This window comes from Seriola aureovittata, chromosome 18, assembly GCF_021018895.1.
Source record: "Seriola aureovittata isolate HTS-2021-v1 ecotype China chromosome 18, ASM2101889v1, whole genome shotgun sequence".
Taxonomy (NCBI): domain Eukaryota; kingdom Metazoa; phylum Chordata; class Actinopteri; order Carangiformes; family Carangidae; genus Seriola; species Seriola aureovittata.
The window spans coordinates 18,111,249-18,131,726 of record NC_079381.1 but is presented as its reverse complement, the minus strand read 5'-3'; the positions used below and the strand labels follow the sequence as shown (position 1 = coordinate 18,131,726).

The 20,478-nt window shown below is 42.8% G+C and overlaps 1 protein-coding gene across 1 annotated transcript in view; it reads right to left on the bottom strand.

Annotated features, from left to right (window-relative positions):
- The window catches only part of col27a1a (collagen, type XXVII, alpha 1a), a 69,558-nt gene that overhangs the window by 30,515 nt on the left and 18,565 nt on the right, over nt 1–20,478 (bottom strand). Inside the window, exons 5-12 of the mRNA XM_056404076.1 lie at nt 15,849–15,902; nt 13,403–13,456; nt 13,205–13,258; nt 6,915–6,959; nt 4,721–4,774; nt 4,145–4,189; nt 2,883–2,936; nt 2,085–2,129 (exon numbers count right to left, since the gene is read on the bottom strand). Coding sequence (XP_056260051.1) covers nt 2,085–2,129; nt 2,883–2,936; nt 4,145–4,189; nt 4,721–4,774; nt 6,915–6,959; nt 13,205–13,258; nt 13,403–13,456; nt 15,849–15,902 — 405 coding nt within the window. The remainder of the gene's footprint in view (nt 1–2,084; nt 2,130–2,882; nt 2,937–4,144; nt 4,190–4,720; nt 4,775–6,914; nt 6,960–13,204; nt 13,259–13,402; nt 13,457–15,848; nt 15,903–20,478) is intronic.

The following is a 20,478-nucleotide window of genomic DNA, read 5'->3' as shown; positions in this document are numbered from 1 at the left end:
ATATTTATTCTAATCTCTGACACGCCTTAGAAATAAAATCTGCTGACTAAATGTAACTCTTTGTATTTCTTGTGGTGAGGAAAACCAGTCTGGGATAACTTTGACATTTCAACTTCATATTCAACTAACTATAAATCCTTCAATTTACAGACACATCCCACTGGCTCAATGAAACAATCATAATTCAATGCTGTAATTGTACAGTGCAACAAAGAGCTCTCTTCTGTTTCTACTAGGCTTCTGGAGCAAGTATCAAAGTACGGTCAATATTATGCATGGGACTGCTTCATGGTACTAAGAAAATGCTCGCACTGGGGGAAGCACAAGTACAACAGAAATCAATGAAGCATGAAAGTGACCCAAAGGATGAATCATACAACTGTCACCACTGTCGTACAAACTAAGGACAAATGTGGGAACCACAGCATTGCCAAGTACAGCACTTAAAAAAAACAGTCACATGAGCCCTTTAATGTATCTCAGACAGCCCTGTTCTTGAGCTTTTAACATCAAGAAGGATCACACAACAGCAGGACACACTGTCAGATACCAGGATGATGTGAAAGAATTGCAACTGATGAGACTGATAAAGACAATCTTAGAAAGACAAATAAAACCAAACCCTCAACAGTTATATGCAAAAAAATAAAAAATAAAAGGTTAAGTTGAAATACAGAACTATTGGAAACTTTTTAAGCGTTCCAATGTTTCACATATATCAATTCCCTCATCACTCTCTGGTAGATGGCGGACTGTGAGTGTGTGTGTGTTTCCTCGACAGAGTGCTGTGGTTATGGCCATTAAAATGTCTGGCTGCGGTTCAGGTGCTTCTTCTGTTCTTTCTTCTCTATCATCTTGTTAAGTGTACTAGTTTTCCATTTTCCATGCAGGAGTATGAAATCAGATCACAGTGATGAAGGTGATCTGTGTGTTTTCCAGTTACGTTTACAGGTCAGTTATAAAGGGCTGAGGCAGTTAAAGTGGCCTTCAACAGATTTTAAAATCATTACAGTTACATGACTCCTCTATTCTCTATATAAACAATATTATGCATGGTGATACAGTGTCAGTATTTTCTTTTCTGCCTTGAAAAACAGAGCTGCAGCTGTCATTCACTCATCAAGGATGTGCCAGAGGCAGGAGAGGACCAAACTGTCGTGACAGCACTTCAATATGAATACTTGTCCTCTGTCAAAACTATGAAATTACTGTAACAAGAAAAGCGTCTTAAAAAAACAGACTAAACTGAGTTATAATGCAGCCCTATTTGAGTGGGGAAAACACACACTAGCCAAAAAACCAAATGCATATGCAAAATTGCATCCAAAGCTACTACCTCAACATTTGTCTGCTTACAGAATAAGATGCACTTCTCAAAGCCTCACACTAGAGTGACAGTGGCTTGCATGTGTTAGGACTTTTTTTGGTCTATAAATGCCTTATTTACTGAAAAGCCAATAAGTAACAGCTGCAAAATGATCTCAGCAGCGAGTTTCAGGGTTACACACTCTTTCTGAAGCACTCTGTCAAGTGACTTTGAACACTATCTGACACACACATAACAGAACTGACTGACTTCCTCCAAATGGCTTGGCTCCATGCTGGGGGGGACCAAAAGCCCTTCACTCCAACAAAAGCCTTTTTCTCTTTGCGTCCAAGACCCCGACATGCGGCTGGTGGGACTCCACAGTCTGCAGGCAGGAGTTAACCCTTCCAACAGCCATGGAAAGACTGAGCTGATTAAAACAATGACGTAAATGCAGACCTTATAAATTCTCACATGTGTAGGTGTTGGAGTCTTTGCACCAAAAAGCTCTCGATGTGACCCAAATAGAAACAGAAGAATGAATTATAAAACTTTATTATAATGCTAATTTATTTCACTGCCTTGTTTGAGTGGGGTTTTGAGCCTTCAGCATTAAGAGCTATAATCAAAATAATAAAGTACAATATCGATTTGAATGCTGTTTGACATGCGTCACTGTCTCCCATTAATAACAGATACATTCAAGGTCAACACTTCCAGCACAATTCATCACACTTTTGAAAGATTATCTGCAAAGTATGTTGAGACAAAACTTTACCGGCCTACCCATCTTGCCCCTCTTCCCTGGTTCACCGGGAATTCCCTGGAAATCAAAAGAGATAGTAAAGAGAGAGAGTGTACAGATAGGATGGAAAACATAGCAGAAAGGGGAAGGAAAATGTCCAAGGAAGACAGAAAAACAAGGAAGAAAGAGAAAGATAGACATCGAGTAAAAACCATATCAAAACCAAAACACAACGCTCTTGGGCATGACTGATTCAAGCCCAAAACACACAATTATAAAGCCATAGCTGTAAGCCTCTCTCAGCTCCTGCTTCAACAGATGTAAGGAACAGCTGACTGCAGCCTATCCAACATTTTCCAGCCTATTACGAGGGATCTGGGGCCTCATCTCTAACATATATATGTTAAATAAACACCAGTTTCTCCTGGAAGCCATGGTGCGAACCATCTTGAGGGCTAGCTGGCAGGAGGGTTCCTGATTATAGCCTGCCCTACTACACTGATGCAACCCCCTGGAGCATGTCATAAGTAGGCTAATTGCTCCATGTTTTAGAGGCTGCACAGAAGGAGGAGGCCTTGATGAGGTCAGGCAGTTCAAAGGCTCTAAGAAGGGGCTTTTATCGTATGAGTCATCAACACTCCCACACAGCTTTATACAGCAGCATCTCGGACAGCTGGTGACTGTTTCTCACATTATAACAACAACAGGACAGCTGAATGAAATAGCAGGAGAGGCTCTGTTGTCATCTCACAGGGCCATTAGCTGGGTTTAGTTGGTCACAGCATTTATGTAGTTATTACCAAGAGAAATGTACATTTGACAAGAACTCACTCTTTCGCCATCAGGCCCGGGCAGGCCAAAAAGCCCCGGGATTCCAATGAAACCCTGCAGGAGAGGAGAGGAGAGGAGAGGAGATGAGAGGAGAGGAGAGGAGAGGAGAGGAGAGGGGAGGAGAGGAGAGGAAGACAGGAGAAAGAGGAGAGAGGAGGAATATGGGATGTGAGTATTTGGATGCTGTAAAAACAGCTGGAAGAACAGCAACTCTCATCGGCTCTAGGGCTGGGTTTCAGGGGCCGACGGTCCAGCATGGATAGGGTGGGCTTCCATGAAGAACCAAGCCATGAGGCAAGTGTATATGCCCATGGACTGCATGGTGCTGGCTTCCACGATGTAGTCCAAGGGCACATACCCTCACGCCAGGGATCTCTGAAGATAGCCAGGACCTCAAACTGGGCTGTCGGTACAGGGGGGAAGACACACACAGTGGAAAACAGGCACAAACACCACAACAGTTGAACACTAGAGGAACGGTTGAGATGCTAGCTAGAGGTCAGCATTGAGTCGAGCAGGTTTACGTGTACACAATATGGAGTATGCTGCAAAAGAGAGTGAAGAGTCTGTGGAAAGGTGGCTCGGTGAGAGAGACGACTAGAATGCCTCCTTAACACAGCAGGGCCTCATACGGAGCTTAAACAGGAAATTCCAGCCAGTGGGGGCAGGGGAGGCTTCGGAGCAGCCAAGGGGAACTGATAAAGAACCTTTATTGGAACGCAACATAAAAATCACTCTTTGTATCTGTGAGTGTGTGTTTCTTTGTTTGTGTACCTAAAGGGTGTGTGTTTGTATGCAGAGGCTTATCAACAGCTGGTCTTTCAGTAAGTGTCTGTATACAGTAATACAATGTTTGCATTACAAGTAAAGGCTCCTTTATTCAGCATACAATTAATAGTGGCTCACACTGGTTGAGTGAGTGTGTATGAATGTGTTTATGTGTGCAGAGGAGGATGTTGGTGCACGCCTGCTTACATACACGCATGTACTGCATGTTGTTGCATCAACATGCTCTCATGCAACAACAGGTTTACGACACAAAATACCACTAGTTGGCAACCCCTGACTAATCAAATTTATGCATGTTTTACAGACTCTTTCTATAAATATTGTGAGGTGTAAAGTGTCAGTAAGCTGTCAGGTTGACCTCCTTGCCTATAAACATATTCACCAGTCCTGTTAAAGCACCAATGTTAGTAATTTAGAGTGACAGAATCAAACCTGAGCAGTACATTTGAAGGGAAGTTGTTGAGTTAACTTACCCGAACGCCTTTAGGCCCCAATGGTCCTATTGGCCCCGGTAAACCCTGAAAAACACCAATAAGAGAAACTATTTTTAGCAGCTCAAAACTTCTACTGTTGTAAACCTGAAATAAAGTTTGCCCAAATACTCTGTAAATGTGTGCAAATGTGTGTCATGATGGCATTTATTAGTGGCAAGCCAAGAACTACAACTTCTATTATGTTTTTAAAATAACAAGTAAGTTTATAAGTCACAGGACTTACAAACACAAAATGTAAAATTCTACTCAATTAAAAAAGTTGTCATTAAAAAGACACCACAAAATAACAGGTTCTTCTGTGCAATACACTCTTGTATAGTAGCTGTGTAATAAATGCAATGTTTCAGCTTCATGGTAATTTCTGAGGCTGCGGCTTGTGATGTTGTTCTCTTGGGCAACTTTATCTTTTAAAATATTCCAATCCCTCTGCACAGTATTTACCCAAATATTTTCCTCCAAGTCAGCTGTTCAACATAACCTAATTCCACTTGGCCCTCTGCCCTTACTATGGCCCTGACTACAACTGTACCAGTCACAGCAGAGGATTTACTGCACCTGCCTGCCAGGATAACCTTTGGCACCTGGGCTTCCGACTGGACCTTGCTCTCCCTGCAGGGAAGAAAGAGAGAGAGAGAGGGAGAGAGGAGGGAGAGAGGGAGAGAGGGTGGGTGAGGTGAGGTGGCTGATCAAAATTACAGTAACACACACACAGGCAAGCCATTCTGCACAGTAGTGGACAGTCTCAGAGAGGGAGACAGGGCAGAAGGGATGGACTTCATTAAAATGAGACATTTACTTAAAGAGATGAATGAGTTTTGTAGTAAATTGTAGAGTAAGTGACATGTTATTGCCATAGTTTGTCATGGTGGACTTAAGTAATCTAATTTAGAACAATTAATTATATTTTATATGCTTAAATAGCCAATAAATAAACGTAGTTGAGCAATTAGCTTAGGTATAAAGTGGTATCAAATTAAAATACTCAGCCTAAGTAAAGCAGATGAACCTCAAACTGGTACTTAAGTAGGATACTGAGGTGACATCCCACCACTGTACAGTATATCACCCACTCCTACGGAGTATACCTGTTCAGATACTAGGACTCATGGTTATTGCTAAAAGGTCAACACACTTTTCAGATGTGGTCTGTGTACAGATCATAGACTTTAATTAGGAGTTTGGTTTGCATTTGTGTGTGTGAGTAACCATAACACGCACACACACAAACACACACACACACAAAATCAGGTTGTGTCCAAAATTTGCAGCTCATGTATAACTTCCTTTGACACACTCCGGACGTGCAGCCATCCACACTGCTTGCCGCTCCCTCTCTTGGATAAATATAGTGCACAATGCAGCCAGTTAAAACCAGACAAGAATTTGGCTAAGTGGGTTTTGGCTTTAACTGGCCAGCAGCGAGGAGGGCCCATGGTGTATTACAGTAACAAAGAGTCATCAACACTATGCACACCAGCTGGCCTTTGCTCTTAATAGCTGCAGAGTCCACTCTGCCAAACAGTTGTGCTTATTACTCAGTCACTGGTGCTGTGGTGATTCAGACTCAAGGCCGGCACTGTGATCAGCAGCAGCAGCTCTGTGGGAAAGAGGGGGGCGTTTGAGGATGGACATAGTGGAAGGACATGTTGGTGAGAGAGAAAAAGTACTCCTTCTCGATGATGAGTACAGCGGGAACTCCATGCACTGGTGACGTCACCGCAAGAACGGGGACTTCTTATAAACTGAGTGACAATGAGGAGAATGTTCCACTCTGCTTTCCATGACTAAGGCCTTTCCTTAATACCAACAGTAGTAAGACCCAGCCTGACTGAAAATAGCTCTGGACATGAGGCTGGATGCTCCATACTTAAAATAGTCCTGTTGGGCTGGACTAAACAGATAGAGTCATGTCTCCTCCCACTTGTAGCAGCAAATAAAAAAGCTCATTGAACTGATTTCCCCAGTTTAAAGTAGGATGGACAGATAGAGGAGGAAGAAACTACAAGAGAAATGAAAAGCACGATTGAGATTAACAGCATCGGTGTAAAATGTTGAGGAGAGAGACTGAACATTTAATGACAAGTGGCAGGTCCAGAGCACAGACAAAGGGAAACTTCCTCTAAAGCTGCAGTGTCACGGCCGTGAGTGTGTCACTGTTGGCCTAGTTGGACTGTTCCTGTTTCTTTTCTCTCTATTTTCTCTGTGTTTGGCATCTCTTTCTGATATCCTGGAGAGCATCGCTTTAGCTCAGCGCTTTGGCCAGATGTCTGTCCTCACCGCTGCTTCATAACAGGCTAATCTAATCTTGCTGCCCCTACAGGCAAAAATACACACACACATACACACCGAGAGGGGGAGGTTAAGTGACCTGGGAGTGGATGACGACTGGGGTTTTAAAGCATGAAGTGAGAATATGAGGGATTAGTCATCAGTAAGGGTCTTGATGGTGAACACCATGAGAGAAAAACATTACTGAGAGACTCATGAAAGCAAATGCATGAACTACTGGTAATGGGGTGTGAATCAGGCAAATGTATGTAATATCTATAAGTAAGAAACAAGGAGCTGTATATTTTTTATTACATAATAACATTACATCATCTTGGCATGAGTTAAAAGTTATGGGACTGTTGGACTTTTTCATGTGTGGTGTTAATGGGAGTGTAAAGAATAGCAGAAGCACAGGAGAACAACATTTAGCATCAAAGCCGTGGAAAACAGTATCCATGAAATGGAGAAAGATACTTACAGGCTCTCCAGGGAGTCCAGGCGGACCAGGATAACCTCTCTGTCCCTAAAGAGACAAACATGAGACATGGGAGGTGAGTTGAAAAATGAAATAATGGAGATGTGAAAGAAAACACACAAATTCTGAAACAATTCACAGATGAGGAAAAACATGTCAAGCACGGGAGAATTTCTCCCTTGGTATGGGAATGACAAATGGAGTTTTGTGCAAAGTTAAAAAAGAAAAAGAAAAAGAAAAGCACATTAACACTAACGGCGCAGACAGTCAAGTTTGGTGCCATATGCAAGGAATCAATCTGCCCTGTCAAAGGATCAGACTTTCCACTGGCCCTGTTCACAGAGAAATTGTACTGGGGAGGCCATGCCAGGATCATGGCATGTTGAGGATATAAATGCCTTCCTGTGTGAGTCAGATAGCAGGTCTCTCACTAGGCCTGCAGAGCAGCAGACAGCCTGACATAGTACTTTTCTAAAGTTCTGCTGACTACAGCAACTCCTACCCCCAACAATGAGCGGAGAAAAACTAAATCAAAGGTGGCCACAGTTTGATAGAGTGAGAGAGCAAGAGAGAGAGAGAGGAAAGGAAAGAGGGAAAAAAAACAAAATAAAAACAGAAGGGCAAAGAAAGGAAAGATTCCTGTTGTTCTGTTTTCCTAAACCACAGATCCACAGTACCAAGCCAAGACTCCCAGAGTTCCTGTAAAACATCCTTTAGATCTGTCAACTGACTGCAGCAGGGAAAGAGGATGCAGCATCCCTCTACTCATTATGTTACACAACCACTCTCACTGGCTGACACCTTCATAGCAGCACTTTAAAACTGCCACCGTCAGCATTACAGTCCACGTTCAGTACTTCATAGGTATGACAACTGTGTCAACAATGCATTTGTTTTGCAATATTTTAACTAAAATTTCTGTACATTTCAGTTAACTTCTTCAGCACAAACGTAACCTTTAAACACCATACCGTTCTCTCTGTATTAAAGAAGCAGCCAAAGAGAACTGCACGTCATCACAAGACCACTAGGAGGAGACGCTCAGAGCTCGCACAGCGATGCATGAGTGATACATATAAAACAAACAGAGATGTCACCAGGTGCTGACAGACCGCTGCTGTAACAGAGCAACACATGCAGAAACGTGTGTGTGTGTGTCCATGTTTTTGTGAAAGCTCTGCTGGTAAGCAGTGTTGTGGAGAGAACAGGGATGGATGCACTTGGAGACACATGGCGCCTGTGCCCGACCTTTTGAAAATTTCCACTTGTAAATTCAACTATTATGATGATGTCCTGTTGGGCAGTCATAATAATGTGTTGTGTTTGCCTAACTCACCTACATGTGTCTGAATCTGAATGTCCCGTTTATATGGATCTTTTTTCCAGGTTTTCCATCCACTTCTTGCCCTAACCAGCTTTTCAGGAGGTGCAGTGACCCCACTGCCTCCCTAATGGCATGCAGACACATGTGCACATGTGTGCACATACACTGTATGCATAGAGGGAGCCAGAGAAACACGCACACACACATCCATGTTCAGACACAAAGATACATGTACACAGTCATCTTTATTACATGGCTTACTTATAGTACAAACATGTGTTGCGGCTTATGTTCCCAAGCTGTGATGTGAGGTCCACTAGCCACACACATATATACACACACACACACGCACATGCTCCGGGTCCTGGGTATTAACCATAGCCCCCCGACCTCAGCTAGACCATCTCTGAGCCTTATCTCACTCATTATGAGCTTGCTAATGAGAGCGGCCATTCCCACCGGTTCACTGTGTTTACAATGCCACTTGCTTAATGAGCATGTGTGTTCAATCAGATAAGCTCACCAGAATGTGTTTCATTTACAGCAGCTCCCCGGTAGCACCCTGTAAGCCCCCCTCGCACACCACCATCCTACCCCACTAAGCTGAGGAGTGCCCCAGGGAATGCTAAGCGCATTTAAATAAAAGACATATTGTGTCTGCCAATGATATACCATTCCTCTGACTCCTAACCAGCTACTCTGTGCACACTTAACTTTGCGGGTGTTCATATGAGCACAGGCCTCACGTCTGTTAACAACCGTACACCACAAATGATGAATAAGTGTCTTCCACTGTCTGCCTCCACTGGACAGCGCCGTGGTCGCATACAAATACACCACTCACTTCATTAATCTCTACTTTCATCTTTCCACCTCTTTCTCTCTCCAAAATCACTCCACAGCACGGAGCCGGACGATTGCTCGGAGTAATTGTGCGGCTCCATGCATGTGTTGCATGTACAGCAGAACATAAACCCTCCATGCGGATGTCTGGCAGGGACAGACGAAACAAACAAATCTAACCGGACAATTTGGTTGAAATCTACCCGGCGGAAAAACATCCCTCATCTCATCCCCATCTGAACCGCAATTTCAGCAGCATGTTTGCTTGCATGCTGCATCACTATTAAACTACAAGCGCGGTGGAAGACAGAGCAACGATTTATTGTACTTCTTGTGAAAAATCCTAAGAAAATGATGGTTGATTTGAATTCTCGCATAATTGCAAAGTTGATGAGCATGTGGATTTGTTAGTTTGAACAGTGGGCAGGAGCTAAATGGAAAGAGTTTGGTTTGGAACAGGTCTTTGGGAGCTTCTTTGGGAGCCTCAGACAGATTAATGCTACAATAAACCGTTTTGTATAAATGAAGGAAACGACTATGGTTAATACACTGTGTAGTCCCTGCAGGGAAATTACAGTACATCTCTCTACTTTGTATTTATAGGATACTTTTGTTATAGTACAATGCAATGAAAATCAACAGTGGTCTATGCACAGTGTCAACCATTGTTGATCTTGAAAACCTTATACAGTAGGCAGGTAGGCACTTTACGTACACAAGGACCAAACATAAATGTGTCCCAAGACAGTTATATCTTCCCAAAATGTAACATACTAACTAACTGATACTACATGAGTGTTTATTGATAAGCTGCATACTGACTCTTTAATTCACCATCCAGTTCACTTTTACTCTTTGCTCTTCTAGTCTTTCCAACTGCGTGCAACACAATTCTTGGCAAGCGAATCCCTCAAAATGTAAATATGTTGTGCTTGAATTATAAAAAGGTGTTGGAAAACATCAGCTAAATTACATAGACATAATTAGATTTGATATCCATTGAGAATCAATGTCCAAGTAAAACAATCTGTAAAATCTAGTCCCCCTTGGATCACCACATTTCAAAGCAAAGACCACACAAAAAGCAAACCCTAAAAAAATCTAGTGGTACTGAGACAGGATAACAAATACAAACACAAACGGTTCTCAGACCAAGCACTTCTTTTTTAAGATGTAAAAGTAAACCAGAGTATAAAAACTGTAAGAATGTGTATTTAAAGGACGGTATGTCTTGGCTTTCAGGGAGAAAAAGCAGAGGTACTGGGAAAGTCAGATGTAGAAACGACACACAAAAAGTGAGAAGAGGCAGATCAACTAGCAGCGGGAATAGACTTAGAAAAAGGAAGGTGAGACATGTGGCTTGTAATGTGGCCTTGTAGTTGAGGTTTGGCCTCGTGTGTGTCCCCTCTCCCTGACCCTGCCTACCATACTGAAAAGCCATTCAGAGTCTGCTTGGTAGAACAAATGTTGTACAGAGTGGAACATGCTTGGCTTGTCTGCCGGTGTAAATTCACACTCTCCTATCACACGTTCAAAGCACCACTGCTTTCTCCATTTAAGTTTTCCATGGAAAACCAGGAGCCAAATTCCAGAATTCCCGGTTGAAGTGTCAAATGAGGGTTGATTTAGAGTCTGTATGTTTGTGTGTGTGTGTGCATGTGTGAGAGACAGAGAAGGTGGAAGGGAAAAAACTGAAGAGAACAGAGGAAAAGCTGCCGTTGTCCCGTTTTCCTAAACCACAGCTTCAGAGCAATGTGCCAAGCATACGAGAAACAGCTAGAAAGGTATGAAGAGGAAGAAACAGCACATGGGTGTTTCAGGGTGGCCCGCCACTGCAATGTAATTGCAATGAAAGCAATCATCGCCTTTCAACATTGTATTGATGTTGCACCAGGCCTCAATGTCTCAGTGGGCAGACCTGCACCAGGGAACGCCTGGGACTTTCCACCTGAGCTGTCCGAAAAGGAACAGAAACAAAGGCTGTTTGAGCGACTACAGCACCGTTTGGAAATTGACTCACACCCCGGTCATAGTACTGTGATGTGAAGGCCTGTCAGACTCATTAAAAACAAAAGGTGTAAAGCACAGCTGAGAACTATAAGGAGTTATTGTACATTGTTTGGCGCAGGAAGAATTTCAGGGTTAATAAGCCTCTCTGTGTTTGTGTACAGAAAGGAAGCTCACTCCTTGTGGTTAATTTAACAAGTTTCCTCTACAGTCATCAAGTCTGTGGTTCATTGACCAATACCTGTGGCATGCTCTCATGATGTCAGAGTGTGTGTGTTGATGAAGTTGCTATAGCAACAACTTTCCAGACATAAGTGTGTGAGGTCATTCTGATAGACCCCTAAAGAGCTGCTATAATGTGGCCTTGGGCTTTATTAAGATAACTGACTGAGCGTCTCAGTGTGGACTGGTACAGAGTGTAGGTCTATGTATGCACTTTCAGTTTCTGTCCCTGCAAGGTGATCTTAGCTTTATGTTTAATATATAATATGTGACTAATCTCACATCAGAGATCAGTCTTGTACCTGCACTCTCTCACCTGCAGCTCTGATTCATAGTCACTGTCTAACTCTCTGATTGGCTGTCAAATCACTGCCAAGACTCATGTAGTTAGAAAGAAGTCTGTGAATGTTTTCCACCAGCTTTTCATTTTCCACTCTGGCTGAGTGTGTGTGAAAGCGAGAGACATACAAATGGACATAGAGACACACAGAGGAAAGCAGATTCCTAACAAAAGCCATATGTTAAGTTGAGGCAGCCGTCCAACTAGCCTCCGACACTCTGTTACAGCAGAGCACTGTAGCTCTGGGAAGACGGTGAATACATGTACACTTCTGCTGAAATGCATACAATCGCCTTGCTATATTCAATTACTCAACTAATTCCTCTACTTTGTTTGAAACATGTGCATGGCTCAGTTCTATTTAATTCATAGTGTGACTGAGAACAGTTCAAGAGATCTTCTTCTGTCACCATGTATGTTTACATCTGATTGTTTGGGAAGAGTTGAAACAGATGATTTTAGTTCAGACCTGGGGAGCACACATGACACATCATTTGTGGTGATCATGATCTATACTTCAGTGGTTCCCAACATTTTTTCCTCACATGTTCCCCCATAGCCATGTTAACTAAAGTACCTCTTTGTCGTCATCGCATGTCACCATCCAAATTTCAATTGATTTAACACTATTCTATAAAGCAATAATATTGCAGATAATACAACAATTTATACTTTCAGGTAACATTTATCCATTAATTTAGCTATTTCAACCGTTATCCATTGCTCATAGCAATTTCAACCATTTACTTTTACCATAGCGAGCTAGCAAGCTAACCAGTTATGCAACAAATAATGTTCTGGTGTTTGTTTCTATTTTTTCAAACTAAAAAAATTGTAGAGTAGAATTTTTCCATATACCCTATGACAACTGTTTGTATCTACTTGATGTTAAACACAAAGGAATGTATGCACGCAATCATGAACATGTACACATACACAACTCAAACTTTCCCCTTGGATTTAATCTTGGCTTCCATGATCCACTCCTGTCTACCAGAAGCTGCGTCCCACTTTTTCTCCCTCACGCTCATGAATCACTCAAGTTGTGACTTAAGTAACATTTAAAGCACTGGCATTTTGTGTATGAGTGCATGAGTACATGATCCCCATCGTCTTTGTCCTGACAAAAAAAACCTCCCCCTTCATCCCTCATGACGGGCTTCCTGCTAACGTTAAGACCCCTGTGCAGGATCCAGTGAACACAGATGGAAGAAATGGTGAGCACAGCAAAAAAGAAGCAAGAGAGATGGAGAGAACTGGGTCACACACTCACAGACACAGATGCAAAAACAAAAAAAAAACAAAACAAATAAAATAAAATAAAGAGGCAGCAACACAGAAACAATAGGCTACAAAAACACAATTAAGGGTTATGAAATGGTGACACTGACTCATGCAAATGTTTTTTCCCAGACAAACAGCCTCACTATTCGAAGTTTGAAGTAGTAAGCACCATGCTCCCTCACAAGCCGGCTTTAAATAACATTGATTTTTATGTCATTGGAAGGATTTTGGTGAAAGCAGAAGTTTTGGAGGGACCTGTCTGCTCAGTCTTACCTTTCGGCCTGCTTGTCCAATCAGTCCAACCGGGCCAATAATCCCTGAGTCTCCCTGGATCACAGAGCGAGAATGTTAAACGGTAATAATGCAAGATTGGCTAGTTGCATAAATAGTAACAAACGTGCTAGGAGCCTTTTCCAAACAGGACGTTGTTACAAACTAATGTAGCATGTATGAAAAGGAGGGATATAATACCTTCTCTCCTTTAGGTGCTGGTCCAGGTGAGATGCCAGGGTCTCCTTTTCTTCCCTGACAAGAAGAAAAAACACAAAGGTGGACTTTGTATGGGTGAAAATTACCCAACTCATTCAGTGATTTCAATCTCTGACGGCAACTAAAGAACAATCATATTAACAAAATTGTTTTGCTAACACTTTTGATTGGACAGGGGGAAAAGGTTAGGCTAATAAAGCTTGCCTCTAAAAACAATACACTTAAAGGATTGAGTTATTATGTGACTGTGATGTGAAAAATTGGTACAGATGCTTTTCTAAGCCACAGCGCATAATGTGGGCTCAGTGCCCCTCCAGTCACACACACAAGCTTCCCTGTCAGCAAGTTACAATAATACGGCTTCAGCACATCAAAGCTACGGATCGGAAATTACACTGAACTCCGACTCTTTCTTTCCCCTTGGACCCCCTGCTATTTACAACCCTGTTTCATTTATTAATGATGAAAGAGTAAAAATTGTGGTGCACCCCAAGACATCAAACACTTCAGAATCATTCTCTCTACACACCTGCCAGGTACAAGAAGCATGTTTCAATTCCCATTGAGCATTAGCTGAGGAAAAGTTTCAAATGTCTGCCTTGAAGACTTATGTCTACTCCAGTGGTGTTTCTTTCATGCTCTTGCATTCTTTGAATTTATTTTATTTCTTTGGAGCTATAGGAGTATGACATACAACAACGCTCCCCAGCAAGAAGGTTTTTTTTATATGGTTATATGATATGAGTCTTACATTAATAGTTTTGGGAAATGTGCTTATTTCAATTTGCATTAAGACTGGAAACGTGGGGGGGGGAGAAACAGCAAAATCCAATATTGGCAAAATCTAATACAAAATCCATTTACTAGCGCCTATAAAGCCTAATAATTACTTTGTTGGCTGGGTAGGGTGAGTTCCAAGAGACTCCAGGAGGTCACTGCTCCTCGCCAAGAAATAGCCTGGCACATAACCCCACATAAAACCACAAATTGTCATTTTTACACCCTTTTGTACGGATTAAACAAACGAAATTTAACATGTTAATTAGAGAGCTTTAGAGGTGCTGGTAGGTGAATTTTATTACTTTTGGACAGAGCCAGACTAGCTATTTCATCCTGTTTCCAGTCTTTATGCTAAGCTAAGATAGCGCTACTGTAGCGTGACATTTACCATACAGACACAAGACTGGTATCTTCTCATCTACTTCTTAGCAAGAAAGTAATAAGTGCGTTTCCAAAAATGTTGCATTATTCCTTTAACCCAAAGGTCGATAGATGCCCCAAGCTATTTTCCTTTACCTTTTTACAGCTTGTTGTCAAAAAAGGGAATGGTTGGGGCCACAGATAATCTTTGTTTAACATGTCACTGCGTTCTTGAGAGATAATAGCATATAAAGTAAGAATTGGGGCCATGAGGATGGGAAGATATTTGGGGAAAAGTGAGGAATGTGATTCAAAAGAACAGAATCGTATAAATTACATCAGTGAGACAACGACAAACACAGTCCCTTTGGGTGACCCGGGGAGGTCAGGGCTCTAGTGATGGGGGTGGGCAGTGTGACCACAGCTGTCATTTATGTAAGGCATTTTTATAATACACTTTAAATACAGGTAGCACTCCTAACTATGTACTCTGAGCACATAGTGCCAGAGGTCAAGGGTGTTTACTGAGGCATACATCAGTCCAGACAATAAGATGAGTGACGTCGAGTATTTGTTTGGAGCACGGTCACCTCCTGTTCGCACTTAAAAAGTTAGACAGATTTATTTGTGTAAGTTCTCACTTTCCAACTTGTAATGTCTTTTTCCCTGGAGCGCTGATAAATCATTCCGACTCCCCGGGTGTTAAACTACCCTTCTCTCCACTTGGGTTGCAGCGGTAGCACATAGACATTGCATTCATTTTACACAGAAACAGCATATAAATGCATAAACACACACCCACATTAGAGTATATTTGGTCAACACAGAGAGCTTAAATTGAGCCAACCTCCAAGAATCTGAAAAACCTTCAGGAACTTTAAATACAAAAGGGAATCCAGACATTGACCCCTGATGCACACATGTTAAAGTGATACAACTCCTCAGTATTTTGTGCTGTTGAGTTTGTAGTGTCTCAGACTCCAAGGTGTGGCTGCACTGCTGTGAACTTAAATGGCCCTGATTCTTAAACCATAAAACCCCATTACCCTTGTTGCTCTTAATGGATTCAAGCGAATATAGAAAAACTGAAAATGTATCATCCTCATAGGATTGCCATTCATATTAGAGGCAAGATAAGGTCATAAACTTCATATTGAATTAGCAGTAATGGCAGGTACATAATCCTGTAATGGCTTCATGTGGAAAAATCAACGTGGCTGCTGGGCTCATGGTGAAAAAATAAAGGCTCATTTGTGATTATGACTTAGACTAAGACTGTGTAAGATACCTTGAGCCCGGGTGGACCAGCTCGGCCAGGGTTTCCATGGGGACCAGGAGCGCCCTGTGGGAAAATCAGAAAAAGGAAAACATAATCAAAAGGTGATAGAGATCTCAATCACTCTTCTTAGTGGGATAGAGCTGATGCAGACTGTGGCTGTGCAACTGTGAATGAGACTAGAGGGGGGGGGGGGGGGGGGGGCAGACTGTCTGGAGAACCTCAGCCTTCATGCTACCTTAACCTACTTTCCTATACATCAGCTGTGTGTGTGTGTGTATGTGTGTGAGGTATTTGGGGTTGGTGTTGGGGGTAGAAGCTTGTGGAAAATGGGGCTCTGTAGAGCTGCTTCACCATATGGATGTGGTTTTCCTGCCCCTTGTTGCCTCACACTCCTCAGCCCCCCTCCACGCACGCACACACACACACATACATACATACATACATGCACACAAACACTCATTTGCCAAGCATCTTAATGAGTAATGCAGATCATCCTGTATCAAAACATTTGAATTCAATTTGAATTCCTCGGCTGGTGTGTGTTTCTGTCTGCATTGGCTGTTGTTGAGGAAAGGAACACAACTGTGTCTGAAAGCAAACAAAGTGAGATCTACAGTAGCAGCATATGTGGTAATATGAACCATCACGCCTTGTCCAGCAGGCCTCATGGGAAGGCTTAGCACAAAACCTTTGGAAGCCAGAGAACGAATCTACACCAATTTTTCTTTGGTTTAAACAGCAGCCGTCAGACAGAGGCACGGTGGGGTCTACCAGCCATCCATCTCTCTGTATGTCTGTCTACCCTCTCTTCCTCTGAGTGACTTTTTCCTGTGGATCTCTGACCTCACTCCTGCCCTCCACGTGGTGTGGCACCCTTGGGCCCCTAACCAACCCCCCCACCCCCACCCCACCACCCTGTACTGGGTCAAGGGTCGAACAAGTCAGAGAGAGCAGAAAAAGACCCACAACTGCTTTAAGAGCCGGGTCAGCGAGTTTCACTGAGGTGAGTCAAAACAAATCAGGAAGCCATTAAGTCAGAGATCTAGTGCAGCATCAAAAAAACAACATCTACGAGCATCCAGACGGACAGCTCTCCATTATCCTACAGACAGACAGTTTGGGCTGGGCTACACCAGCCAACAAAAAAACCCTTTGAGCAAAGTTCAAAACAGACATGCTGGTCGGGTGCAGACATGACAACATAAATGCCTTCTGCTCTTCCTGTCAAAGGGCGCTTTGATGACAGTCATGTCTGATTCACAGCTTCCCATGAATGAACAGGACATGGCTAAGCATGTGTAAAGTTACTGTTATCTCCACTGGGTGACTCACAGAGCACTCAGGATTTCAAAACAGACTAATGGCTAAAATCAAGTTTTGATAAAATCTGAAATATTCTAAAAGCCTGATCTTAAGTTGTTATGTTTTACGCACAAGATATTCTCATTCCAAGGATTCTCAAGATTTACAGACCTCGCCTCCTGCCCTCCTCCCCTCCTCCCCTCCCACACTCTCTTTCCCCTTTCATTTTCGGTTTGTATGCATCTGGTGTTCCCTCCAGAGTTACTGTGCCCAGACAGTGTTAAGCGACGATGTTGTGCCTTAAATAAACTTAAACAAACTAGACATGTTTGAATTACATGCTTCAAAATTAAACCATGTGGTTCACCGCAGTTTGGGCAGTACACTGGTAGGCACGGGCTGGCACAGACATTTGGTCCTGCGCTCTTGCCTCCATGTTGTGTCCCTCTCTCTCACAACAGGTGTCTAATTAGAGAAGACTAGGGTGGGGTGCACACAAGCTGAGGGCTATCAAATGCAAAACCACCAACCTCTGAACAGCGATGCAGGGCGTTACTGTGGTTCCTGTGGCAATAGTACTGCTAGCTCTGTGCAATTCATACGCATTCTAAGTTGAGACCAAATGGTCAAAATCTAAACAGATGATAGCTCATAATGTTTCATGTTATTGTAATATGCGTGCTGCCCTCTCTGAGGCACATAAATATCTGTGCTTGAAATTTTACATTCACACCATATGCACGACTTAAAGCCAAGACACACTGTATATGTACATGGTGGATCTTAAATCTGGGTGCATGACATCACTCCCAAGGTTACCCCCCCCCCCCCACACACACACACACACACACACACACACACACACACACACAGAATATTTTAGAAAAGCCCTTTTAGTGGGCTACGTTGTAAATATAGTCTGACTTTCAACACCAGCTTGTAACCGTTTAAACGTATATACAGTTGCCGTATTAAAGATAAAAGAGAGTCTGTATGATGCTGTGCCAAATTAGAGCCGAAGGGCCAATGTCTGATTAAGCAACATCAGATCAAGAGAGCATGTGAAACTGCTGGACGTCTCCATAATTAAAGATCCCAGTCAGCGCACGCACGCACACATACACACGTGTACACACACACACACACACACACACACACACAGGATTCAGGATATATTTCACTGTTCGTTAAAGTCTCAATAGCATGCCTTGCCTTCAGTGAATGAAAAGAGCATAATTTGCTCAATGCCACATAAATTACAGTAAAACTTCAGAATAACAGAAGCAGACAGGGCGAATGAATTAAGCAGTGCTGGTAAAAAGCCAATAACTTCAATTTATTTGCTTCAAGAGCCAAAGTTTTTAAAGTTAAATACATCATGCAGTGACCGGAACATATGAAAAAGGAAGTAAGCAAGTAATCCAAAGCATTATTTAGGCATTTACAACAATAACAGTAATAGCTCATAATGGCAATGGCCAGTTCGAAAATTACGATGGAAAACTAGAGCTAGCTTTACGCCAAACATTTAAAATCTGGTATCGAAAAATGTATTTAAGCGCCCAAAGGGGGATTGCAAAAATGGTGCACTAGAGCATGGTTTGTGCTTTTTACTGTCCTGGAGCCTATTACAGTAATGTTCCAGAGGAGAGATCCATGTACACAGTTTATACTAGGGATTAGACAGGCCCTTAAAAAGCTGATCTGTCGCCCGGTGTTACCAAAACAGCCCAACACACTGGCCTAAGCAGAGCTCAACACCTTTACTCATCTGAAAGTTCTTTGTAGTCACAGTTTTCCAGGTTTCTATACCAAACGTCCATCTGGGATCTGAGTTAGCTTTACGTGCAGGTGAAGCAAATGTGGAATGAGGCTTTGTGGCAGAGGAAAGGTTTTGGAGAGGAGGGGAAGCATGAGGAAAGACGGGCGACAGAGATTTTTTTCAGCCAGACAAAGACCCTTTTGATCCAGCAGGTTCCAGACGAACACATGCAGTCAGCCCTCAGATAGATACAGGATTGTGTACCAGCGATGCATCCACCCTATGTTTCCTCTCACACCCTACTACCACCGTCGTCATTATACACCTACAAACAGACTCCAAGGAGCTCGCCCCGGCTAGCAGAGGCTTCTGTACTGACAGCGGTTGCCATAGCGACGGCGTCTCACACTCATATGTGTGGGATCAGAGGTCAGGGTTCATGGGTGGTGCTTGGAGGGCTCAATGGTGCTCTGTGTGTCATCATGCAGACTTCCAGTAATCCAAAGCTATGGAAGGTCAGACCTGGCAGAGCTGAGAGACTCTCCTCAGCAGAAACCCTGTGGCTGGAATTTAGTTTTTCACATAGAAGAAGATGCTCATGATCAGATCATGCGATTCCACCTGAGAACCTGCAGCCTTAGCGCCTGGTAGCATGAATTCAGGTGTGGAGTTAATTATAACAGTAATCAACAAGTGAATTTCTTCTCCCAAATTGAAACCACACTATTATCTTGGCAAGATGGGAGAGTTTGGACAACATATGTTTGTGACTGTGTGTTGCAACTGTGTAGATATGTGTCTCTGTGTTTGCACACACACACACACACACACACACACACACACACACACACACACACACACACACACACACACACACACACACACACACACACACACACACACACACACACACACACACACACACACACACACACACACACGGCAACAGCAATTAAACTTGATAAATGCTTTTGTTTACAGGAAAGTTCCATAATCTGTCTCACTCTTTATATAGGCAGGTCATAAACACGGCCACATATGTGCTACACGCCGTGGGATTAGCTGCTGTGGCGTGTATACTTGCTGTGTGAGCGGTGTGTGTGTGTGTTTGTGTGTGTGTGTGTGTGTGTGTGTGTGTGTGTTAGTTTGTTAAACTCACTGATTGTGAGGTCAGAGTCAAACACTGGTGGCGTGTTTGCGAGTGACCCCCGTTAAGGCGGAATCAAAACCAATGGCCTTTACAAGTGCTTGCTTTTTTATTGAAGAGGCTTGTTTTCATTGTTTGCGCTTCCCAAACCAACCACTTCCACCGACAATGCCACAGGCAGTTCAACAGCTGGTTTGCTGGAGCTGACAAAGGCCATGTCTAAGCCACCAGGATGTAAATCGGTACAAGGTGATTGGTCAATACATAATGCTGAAGAATGAGGTTTGACACAGACATAGAAGCTTTACCAAGGTTAACGCAGACTCATTATTCTATGCCCCAACCAGTCCAGGCTCCAGGGAAAGCTGGAGGAATCATGCTGCAGTGCATATTTCATGTTTTAACTATTTTCTGGTGATTTTTCTGTT